Source organism: Magnolia sinica, chromosome 6, assembly GCF_029962835.1.
Source record: "Magnolia sinica isolate HGM2019 chromosome 6, MsV1, whole genome shotgun sequence".
Lineage (NCBI taxonomy): Eukaryota > Viridiplantae > Streptophyta > Magnoliopsida > Magnoliales > Magnoliaceae > Magnolia > Magnolia sinica.
Window position 1 is genome coordinate 3574275 of NC_080578.1, and position 11688 is coordinate 3585962.

At 40.6% G+C, this 11688-nt stretch overlaps 1 protein-coding gene across 2 annotated transcripts in view; it reads left to right on the forward strand.

Annotated features, from left to right (window-relative positions):
• The window catches only part of LOC131247967 (probable NADH dehydrogenase [ubiquinone] 1 alpha subcomplex subunit 12), a 29623-nt gene extending 26719 nt beyond the window's left edge, over positions 1 to 2904 (forward strand). For both annotated transcript variants that reach the window (XM_058247966.1, XM_058247967.1), the window contains 2 exons: positions 381 to 490; positions 2571 to 2904. In XM_058247966.1, the coding sequence (XP_058103949.1) occupies positions 381 to 490; positions 2571 to 2729 (269 nt within the window). In that variant the 3' untranslated portion in view covers positions 2730 to 2904. The remainder of the gene's footprint in view (positions 1 to 380; positions 491 to 2570) is intronic.
• Positions 2905 to 11688: the final 8784 nt, after the last annotated feature.

Here is an 11688-nt window from a genome sequence, read left to right on the forward strand (position 1 = left end):
CCCGATATTAGATCGGCCTGATTTTTGGTTCGTATGATCATTATGCTGGGATTGATTTTTTTATATCTTGTATGTCATATACATATTTGTCGGGCCCACAGTGGTCAGTGCGTTTTTAAAGAAATATGAGGGCACTTTGGTCATTTCAGCATGCCAAAAGCACTTTTCCATACTTTCAACTCCTAGAGGCAGTATTTGGCAATATAAGAATTCTGGAGGAAAGTTACAGTAAAAATCCCACCTGTATCAATTCTAACAAGCTGGAGGAGCATCTTTCACTCTATGATCTCAAGGAACATTTTCTTTGCTCAGACAGACCTTATTGAGGCAATTGCTTATGGATCCTTAAATGCTGACACAAACTTGTAACTGCGGTGCAGGAAGACACAGGTGGGTGGAGTATGGAGACAAGGGTCGCTACAATGCATCTCAAGTACCACCAGAGTGGCATGGCTGGCTTCACTTCATCACTGACCACACAGGAGATGAAGTAAGCTCTTTATCAGAGTAATGATTCCTGACAGTGATTGATTGGAAAACTGACTAAAAATTTTCTACACACATTATTATTGAATTTCTCTCACGATACTTTGTTGCCGACCAGGTCTTGGCACGTTCTTGTGTTTTACAAGACCCATGGTCGTGCACTGTCATCATACTTTAGGGTAGGTTTGGAAGTTCAACTGAATTGAATTGCAATAAATCAATTAGTGAAGCGGAAATGACCAAAGCACGGAGACACCAGTTTAATTCAAAACGACAACCAAATCCCCAGTTGCATGCAATTCAATACTTTTCAAGTTAGTCTTGAGACAGATGTAGTTGTAACTTGGGGGTTGGGGCTTGCCCCTTGGTTTGAATGATTGGTGCTAAACCCAAACTGGCCATTTCTTCGTTGTTGAGCTGTTGCAATCAGATTTCAGTTGTACTTGAATCTGGTATCTGGGGACACTCTAAACGTGACAAATTCTCCCTCCCTCCCTCCCTCCCTCTCTCTGGTTTTTCCGTAGTTGGTAATAGAAAAGTTTGTCAGCTAGTCTTCTTGATTTAGCGCTTGGGTAATTTTCCCTCCCTCCCTCCCTCCCTCCCTCTCTCTGGTTTTTCCGTAGTTGGTAATAGAAAAGTTTGTCAGCTAGTCTTCTTGATTTAGCGCTTGGGTAATTTTTCCCTCCCTCCCTCCCTCCCTCCCTCTCTCTGGTTTTTCCGTAGTTGTTAATAGAAAAGTTTGTCAGCTAGTCTTCTTGATTTAGCGCTTGGGTAATTTTACTCTTCTGTGGCCATTTCTTTGAGGACAGGGTTTTGTGTGAAGTGGAATTATGGGATGCTGATGTACAAGGACATGGAAATGCCCTGCTGCACCTAGCCCATATATGTGGAGCCCATGGCTTGCTGACAGACCATTGATGTGATGGGCACCACCATGGATGGGGGATGCCTCCGAAATCTCCCTCGTTAGAAGATCCTAACCCTTTGAATGGTGGCCTAAAAATTGATAATTAAGAAACGATGCCAAATTCAAGAGAGAAGACAAAAGATTGATGAGTGGCTAGGATCTATTTAAGATTTTATTTTATTTTATTTTATTTTTGTTTTTTGGAGGGGGTATTCCCAAATCCCAATCCACAGTGGGCCAATGAGATCAATCGTCTGGATCACCCAACTATCGGCCCTACTTGTACAGAAATGGCAAATCAGGATGCTATTCATGCCCTGGTGCATCAGTGCCCGATAGTTGCTTGTAGCGCTGAATGGACTTTTTCTTCCAAGTGTGTCACTGAAAGGATTCTTTTCTACCTGTGAGATAGAATCGTGAAAGAAGCACGCCCAACCAAAAAGTCAAATCCAAAAATGCATGAGGTGTGATCATGATCCTCCCCATGTTAGTGTCAGACATGTTTGAACGCCATTTCGATTAGTTCCAGTGATGCTTGCCTTTGAGGCCTCACTTCCCATTCGACTGAAATGGGGTTAAAAAAGAAAAGAAAAAAGCTACCTCAACCCCATCAGTTCATGGAGTATAGAGCGACCCAATGAAAATTACTGCTAACAATCATTTTGACTTTTATTACCTTAATGGAAACACTGCTGAGATCTGCCCAAATTTGAATGTTTTTTTTTTAGAGGTGTGTGTTCCAACGTGGCAAACAGATTCGGGCAGGCTGAGTCCACCATGAACATGCCCTGGCCAGAAAATTAGGCCAGTCTACTCATCATGTGGCTCAAACATGTATGAGAAAAGAGAAGGACCAATGGCCCATATTCAGTGTAGCTCATCTCATGAGTGGATCAGCTAGGTTTTGGGCCAGGCTATGTCCATGGTGCACCTCACCTGATGAATAGCCTGGTTCTCCTACATGTGCCATCTTGGCATGTGATTGGTGCACGAAAGCAAACCTTGATCATCATCACACGAATCTCCTTTCCAATTCTCCGACCATGTTTATACTTTGAGAACTAGCAGAAAATGGGTCAGTTGACAAAACCCATGTCCATTTTGATTGAAAATTCATGCACTCATAGCATCGATCCAGCAGTTTACGAGATGACATTGGTTTTTTTTTTTTCTCCAGCTCCTTATGCTGAAACCCAAGAGGTATAGTATTGAGCACAAGCAGAACTACTCTGGAGAAGGTGACGAGTACATCTATCATTCCAAGGGCCATACCCTCAACCCTGGGCAGAGGGACTGGACCAGGTACCAGCCATGGCAACCCACCAAAACCGAATAAAAACACCATTTTTACATTTCTCGACATCTTGGAACTTATTTCAGGGCATTTTCATGACGTTTTTCCCATGCTTCTTCCTTGTTCATGCACTGACTGCTAAGTTTGTTTACTTCGAGTTCCAATGAATTGCTTTTAGATGCGATCAAATAAATGTGCTTGTGCTTGTTGAAAACTACAGTAGATGTACTTGTTGGAGGTTGAGGATTAGGGGCATACATCCTGTGGGCTCCACTGTGGATGGACTACAGTGCAAAAGTTTACACCCCCGTTGGATGATCTAAATTGTTCACTTGGTGACCTGTGAACAAACAGGTCTTTTCTTTCAACAATTCGGTCGGCTAGGATTGTCTGTGGGATTAGTGCAATTTTTTCACTATGGCCCATCCCCCGGTGGGGCACTCTAGGACAGCTGGTACTGTACTTGGGAGATTGGATGTGAAACTATTCAAATTGTCCCAATGGGGGCATCTTTGTTTCACTAGGGCTGTTTTATGTGCAAGGATTGTGCTGGACTGGTGTCAGTGCGTACCTAACCCACCCAATTTTGAAACAGCCAAAGCTAGCCCAAGCCAGTGGCGGGCTATAATTTCTATGATGGAGCCCAACCCATCAAAGCTGAGTCAAAGACCTCCCAAAGCATGGGATTTACAGCTCAACTCGCACCTGTCATTGTCATTATCATCAACTTCATCATCATCTAAGCCTCATCCCAAGTAATTGGGGTCTGCCACACAGATGGTGTTCCAATTCCACTATCATGGACCATATTTTCGATGAAACAATAGGTCCTCAAGTCTTTTCGTACTGCTTTCACTCACTCCATTTTATGCCTTACCATTTCCCTTTTAGAACCTTCAACTTAAACCAACTAAAACCTGTACACATATATACCCATTCTCATTGAAAAAAAAAAAAAAAACACCATCCTTGTCTTTGATTTTTTATTTATATAGTCCACTAATGATGGGGCCCACAAGCTCGAGGATTTTAATCAACCTATTTAATAGACTATTACATTGCGCCTATGGGAGTTTTGTTAATCTCTTTGCTGATCCCAGCATAAAGGGGGGTTGAGTCAGAGTTGGCAGTTTGCCATAACTTTCATCATGAATCCTGACAAGATGACATTCCCAAACTCATGCTAGGGCTTGTTATGGCCCTCGATGGGGTAGAATGTGTACCCCAATTAGTTGTAGTAAGGCTTAGATGATGATGATGGGCCAACAACTTGGATTGTCTGAACGGGTGAGACCATTGGTTTGTCACGAAACTATGTATCGGTTGCCATGATTTAGTGAATTGCAGCAAATACACACTAGATGGTCTTTTTGCTTATTTTCAAGTGGTGGGAAAATACTATTTAGTGGAGATGTCTAAAATATTGCCATGATTGTTATTGCTCTAACGTATATGAAAGTACACTTTAATTGGCAAAGAAAGCCGTGGTAAACTGGTAATGTATTTATGGCTAACATAATCTCTCTTTATTAATATAATTTATCCTGTCTTTGTTATCTGAGTGTGATTACCTGCTTCTAACTGCACATTGGGTTTTGATAGTAAAGCCTGGCCTCAGCCATCCGTGTAGCCTAGCCTGCCCTAACCATAGTTCAAAAACTTGACTTGATATTTTATACTCAAATGAGGTTTTTTTTTTTTTTTTTTTTAAATTAATTTATTTATAACACACCTCCACACCACATGGACACTCGATTCCATGATTTCAGTGTTGAAACAGAGCCTGCCTACCAGTGAGCCATGAAGCCGGACGCTGCGAGGTTGTGAGTACACTTTTATTGAGAAATATACACTTCAATTTGCAGGGAGATTTTTCCACTCAACTTGAAACTCCGCCTAGTCGACTCGGGCCAACGAGATTTTGAGCTGTCAAAAGTGAGGGTGTATACATCAGGCACTGCACAAGTATCAAAAAATTTTCTCAATACTTTTTGATACACCACTTGGCACAATGGTATTGGGATGTAGTGGGATTTGATTGGGCCATGTGTTGTGAAAATGGCCTAAGAAAATCACGTGTGAAAGCTGCTAGGCGGACTAGATGATTGGCCACCTGCTGCTGTGAGAGATGGGCTCAGTTAAGTACTCGGCATTACAAGTTTTAAACATGATTTGCCTAGGCCATCTTTGGCAGCGGCATGTGGCCCAATCCAATCTTGCTGTGAGGCAATCGTTCCTTTCTACTCTTTGGATATGCTGGTAGAGGATGCACCTGCTACCACCGACGTCCTTGGTACCCAGCCACATGCTGTTGTCCGGAGGGAATACATGGCCTAACAACTTTTAAACATTTTTGTCGTGAGCTCCATCTTTGATAGTGACATGTTGCACAATCAAATCCAACCATGTTGGGTCATCATGGATCTTGGTGGCGGCATAGTCATTGCACAATCCACATAGGCTGGTTGAGTACTGTTATTAATTGGCATGCACTTAGCAATTGCACACATGGCAAATCTGACCGTCCAGCTTCTTAACCCTAAAATAAGATTAGTTGTACCATTATGATCTTTGATCAATAGACATTTTCTGCTGAATCGGGCGGCTGGTTGACTGCTTTTTGTTATGGTAACTAGGCTTACTCGACGGATTAAAAATGAAAATATAATCACAGCTGTACTGCTGCATGTATAAGATGGTATCCTGATTTGTTCTCGCGGCTCCTTCATTTGGATGATCCAGTCCGTTCATATGATAGGACCCACGACTGATGGCTTATGCCAAGATGCGTGATGCTGTCCATCCTATTTATGCCTGTCATTTCGCAAAATTACGGTTCATATTAATTAGACCACTGGCGCAAGGGTTAGAATCTTTTAAACCTTGAAGCTTTTTCAGGGTTGTCGTGGGTTCCTTCAAATCAACGCCTGGGATCCCCGAACCACAAGAGCCCTCCAAAGACTAACTGGGCCACCAGGGTACTTTCAAGTTCTAACATGGTATCGGGCGTGGATAGGGCTGTCAACGTGCCGGGCTGGGGTTGGTTTTGGGCTTTTGGCTTGGATTTTAAACTGTTTGGAGATTTATTCAAAATTCTGATTTCGCAGGCCCGAGGCCGGCCCATTGACACCCTTAGGCGTGGACCACGTACCAACTTCCTTAGTAGCCCGCGGAGATTGATATTTGGTAGTCCGCAAGATTGTCTGAACCGGTAGTTCCTTGCCCTCCACCTTACATGAGGCAGATTCCCTATGATCCATGCTGCTCGTTTGTGGTCCCTATCTTAGATGTTCCATGCTTCAAGAAAACGCATCGAATGAAGAGTTCGCCGACTCCAACCATAGCCTGACAGCGAACAGAGCTGATATGGCTGCCCGATCGCAAGGGTTCTTTTAGTGGATGGTTCGGACGAACTGGTTGCTAAAACCGTCCATGATGTTGACCCACTGCATGAATAGCATTGATTACGAGGCATGAATATCTCACGACAATTGCCACGAGAAGCCCATCATGGATATTCGAGTAGGCCACACCACCAGAAATAGTAGAATGAAAATGGTCATGTTTATAGCCATTTAACTTTTTCATAAGATGGGCCTCACAATGATGAATGAAAACATAAATGTTATCTCTATCCAAAACTTCAAAGTGCCCATAAAAGTATTACCATCTTCATTGTTTCATGTGGTGTGGTTTATTTGAGTTTTGGATGTTATGTCTGGAGAGTTTTATTTTATAAACATTAGTTTAGTTACCAAAGAGAAGTTTAGTCTCTTTATTTGAGGACATTTTCACTCTAAAGCTTGAATTCATTTTAGAGATTATGGTTTGAGGTGAATGTGCTATGTGTCATTTTTTGCATATGCAATGTGTTAAAACATAGGGTTGTGGGGCCCACTTGTGGACATTACTAGTAAGTGGGTCCTACAATAGTTTTATTTCTTTTCTCTTTCATCTTTAAATTAAGTGAGATTGGAGGAGGTGTGATGAGACCACATGATCTTTAGCTTCCTTCAAATTCCCAACCTTTTTTCGTCTTCTAGTTAAATTATCTCATTAGTTATGAAAGTTTAGAAAAAGAAAGGAGAATAATACTTTATAAATTTTGACTATTTGGCCGGCCTTTGTATGATTTAAGTCATGCATAGTAATATAATGCCATCTTAATTGTAAAATCAAATGGCTGACCACTATTAAAGGTGGCTTTGATGGGCGCCTTATAGGATTCGATGGTCTATTTGATTTGGAACACTCACGAAACTCAAAGATGAACGGTACACATTCAGTAGTTCGCATAACTACTACGAGAGTAAAGGTATCTAACCACCCTTCTAATCCTACGGTCAGAATAGTTCGGATCATGATTTACCTTTATATGGATTTTAAAAAAGAAAAGGCCAAAAAAGTCATTGCTGCCTTAGGAAATGCACGTGCTCCTCAAACAGCCAATGACGGACACGAAGTCGTGGACCCGGAGGCCAAGGCTACGGACAGATTGCGGAGAAATTTACGACTGTGGACCCCACCTTTTATCCGTTGGATATTCCTGAAACTTAACTTTCGAATTTAAACCTCCTCGTACGGACAACAAATTCCAGGACGAAAATACCTCTCCTTTTCGCGGAAACGGATTGGGTACTCCCCTCGCATCCGCCAATGGCGGATCGTCAGTGATCTGTGGGCCCCCCCATGATGTATGCTTTTCATCCATGCCATCCATATATTTTTCCACATCATTTTATGGCATGAGACCAAAAATGAGGTATATCCAAATCTCAAGTGTACCACATTACAGGAAACAGTGTTGAATGAGTGTCAACCATTAGAAATCCTCCCCATCAAAGTTGGGGCCCACTGTGATGTTTGTGAGAAATCCTCCCCATCTAAGTTCATTCATAGGGTCACAAAGATCTGGATGAAGAGGAAAAACAAATTTCATAATGATCCAAAACTTCTGTAACCCCTAAAAGGTTTTCAATGGTAGAAGTTCAATTCCTCACTGCCTTTTACAGTGTGGTCCACTTGATAGTTATATCTATCTTATTTTTTGTCTCAAGCCTTAATATGAGCTCTCCAAATAGATGGACGGTTTGGATATAACAAAGACCTCATGATGGGACTCACAAAAGCAACGACAAAAAAAAAAAAAAAACATAATGCTGCGGTGCTACCGCCGGGAAGGCAGTATGGCAGATTTTTTTTTTTATTATTATTTTTTTAAAATTACAAGGAGAACTTTTTCCCCCTTACATTTTCCTCTAATACATAATTATGTAAATATGTATATATAAGTATATAAAAATATTTTTCTATCTTTTAATTCATTTCTTTATCTATTCATTCAACAAGCATTATCTCCTAAACTAGAATGATTTAGTTAATGTACCACATATGATTTTGGGGTAGGAGAAGGTAATTTAGCCAACTAATCTAGTTATTTTCCAAGATTTCATCGGGTCGATGGTCGAAAATCCATTTCATTTAGTTCGTGGTCAATTTCAATCACTTCGTGGTCAAACTGGAAATTCAGCGGGACAAACATTAAATTGAGCGAGGCAAATTAGAAATTGAGTGGGGCAAACTAAAAATTCAGCAGGGGAAACTAAAAATTTAGCGGGGCAAACTAGAAATTGAATGGGGCAAACATGAAATTGAGCGGGGCAAACATAAAATTGAGCGAGACAAACATGAAATTTAGTGGGGCAAACAGGAAATTCAACGACGCAAACTAAAAATTCAACGGGGCGAACATGAAACTGAGTGAGGCAAACTAGAAATTCAGTGGGGCAAACATGAAATTGAGCGGGGCAAACTAGAAATTGAGCAATATTTATATAGAAATTCCTCATTTCATATGGAAAAAAGTCAACATGCCTAGATAGAAATTGCTCATAAAAGGTACATAAAATGGGTACCCCCAGAAATGTGGGGAGGAAAGGGTGCTAGATCGGCATGATTTATGTTTCAGGTGGGTCTTGAAATGTTCCAGATCCTGATTCAGGGTGAAAAGGATGGGAAGACGGTATCCTCCAAAGTGTAATCCCTATTTTCACACAGCATCACTTGAAGGAAGGAAGAAATAGTAATCCATTCCACCAGCCCCTTGGGACACATCCATTGGATATGAGAGGGATCGGATATCAGGCAACATGGGCATTACCAAGGCGGGTATAGTATTGGCAGAGATGGAGAATAACCAGATGCTTGTAAAGACATGCTGGACACACATTGACACGTCTATTTTAATAAACCTTATCATTTACTATAGTATTTAGCAGTATTTATATAGTTATAATGTATTAGTGATTGTGCACACCATTTCTATACCAATTAGACCTTTTGGAAATCAAAATATGCCCATGAAGGCACTTGAGTTCTGCAAGGTCCCCCATTTTCTGACCTTCATGACAATTTCCAACCCTAAGACACATGATTTTTTAAACCTGGTTTTGAATTGCAAACCATTTCAAATTGAAATTCAGTCGGTCTCAGATGGGTCAAAGCCTGAAATGGGTAGAAAGCAACCAATGCAATACAATTCAGGATGATATTAACATTGCTCATTCAAAAAAGAAACTGAGCCGAAAGTAACCAATGTAATACAATTCAGGATGATACTAACATTGCTCATTCAAAAAAGAAACTGAGCCGACTTGGTTTTGTCTAACATTTAAAACCAAGCTGAATCAGGACCTGGGACATGTATTTGCATCCAAGTTACAGAGGCATATAGTTCTTTTTTAATCATCATCATTATGTGCTAGGTTCTTTTTTCATTGTAACTGTTACCATACTCGTCTTCAAGATATGATTATGGCAAGTTTACATGTACAGTTTCCAGTTTGCCCCGCTGAATTTCATGTTTGCCACGCTTAATTTTTAGTTTGCCTCGCTGAATTTCAGATTTGCCCCACTCAATTTCCAGTTTGCCTCGCTCAATTTCATGTTTGCCCCGCTGAAATTCATGTTTGCCTCGCTCAATTGTCCGTTTGCCCCGCTGAAGTTCATGTTTGCCTCGCTCAATTTCATGTTTGCCCCGCTCAATATTTAGTTTGCCCCGCTCAATTTCAAGTTTGCCTCGCTCAATTTCATATTTGCCTCGATCAATTTTCATACTTTCCTTGCTTCATTTCTAGTTTGCCTCGTTCAATTTCTAGCTTGCCCTGCTAAAGTTCATGTTTGCCCCGCTCAATTTCAGTTTTGGAAAGGAAGTTTAAGAAGATGAGTCACAACATCAAAGCGATATTGTGTTGTCTCCAAAATGAGGGAGCGCCCCCTTCTTCGCCCAACTCGGATGACCAGTATATGATGTGCAATCCATTGGTGTGAAATCCATCACTTTAATTGAGCTGAATTCCAGTACTTCAGTATATGATTGATCCTACAGTTACCATTTGTTAAATTCTGTCGTTCTTTCTTGTTGCTTAGTCTTATGAAGTGACTTTGGCGAAGTATTGCTCCTTTTGGACTCATGTACTTGAAAATTGGAACCCTAAAACTGAAGAGATTCTTAAAGAGAAAATAACCAGGCTGCCCTCCTAGATTGCCTCTGGCAATGGAATTTGGTTAGTAGAGAAGGATAAGCTCTTTCTACCAGATGACCTACAACTGAGGAAAATATTTATAGAAGCTAGCGAAGATGGTATTCTATTTATTTAGTACCCGTAGTCTAGTTTATAGACCATTGATTCAAGTAAATTGTTCGGGATTTACAGTAATCTTAGAGTGTAGCAAATTTCTAAGTCTGTGCATTTCAGTCTGAGTTATTTCTCTAATCATGATAGCCTTAGGAGGGTTGATCCGAGGGATGGGTTGATTGCAAAAGGGTTGATTAAAACTATATTGAGTTATCTTGGTGGTCCATCTCATGTTAGGCTCGCTCAATTTTCAGTTTTCCTCACTCCCTCTCATGCTAAGCTCGCTCTAATTTTAGTTTTCCTTGGTCCCTCTCATGCTAGGCTCGCTCAATTTTCATTTTCTCTCGCTTAATTTTAGGCTACTTAGATAATATTGATAGTATTTGATCTTCTCTGGCGCAATAGATCCTTGTTGCATCATAAAAGCATGAATGCTCACTAAGGTACCTACGAAACAATTTCTATGTACTGTAAATTCTTTTCATTTGGCTTGGCGTATCCCTTCTTTCACTTCTAATGAAATTGTTGTCTTTCATTAGATATTGGAGTTGGATTGACAAACACAATAACCACTGTTTAAAACACATCAACCAAAGCGAACTGTTCTCCAAGGCTAGCTTAAAATGATGTTTACTTGTCTCTAACTTGTGCTGGTGTAAGGTATTTGGCTTTTAGGGCCTATTTAGATACCCCAAAATAAGTTGCTTTGTATACCTACAGTAGTAGATAAGTAGCTTATTCGAGATAAGTAAGATCGGTAAGTTCGGTTTAAGATCAATTATAAGTAACTTTTTTACTCAAAGTTACATAATCACTTCAACTTGGTAAGCTTGGTTTAAGATACAAGTATCGACATATATCGAGAGTGTTTTGATAATATCGAGATTCAATCTTCAATATATCAAGCGTTGCTCAATAATATCGACTTTGCCTTTGAAATGTTCAGCAGCCAACACTGAAATTTCAATAATTTCTCGATATACCGAGTATGTTTCGATAATATCGACGTTCAAATCTCGATATATCGAGTAATGCTCAAATATATTGAACGATCTCTCGATGTTTGTCCTGTTGAAATTCAAGTTTGCCCTGCTTAATTTCCTGTTTGCCCTGTTGAATTTCACGTTTGCCCGACTGAATTTCGTGTTTGCCCTGCTTAATTTCTAGTTTCCCCCGCTCAATTTCAAGTTTGCCCACTGAATTTCATGTTTGCCCCGCTCAATTTCCTGTTTGCCCCACGCAATTTCATGTTTGCCCTGCTCAATTGCTAGTTTGCACCGCTGAATTTCATGTTTGCCTCGCTCAATTTTTAGTTTCCCCTGCTGAATTTCATGTTTGCCCTGTTGAATTTCATGTTTGCCCCG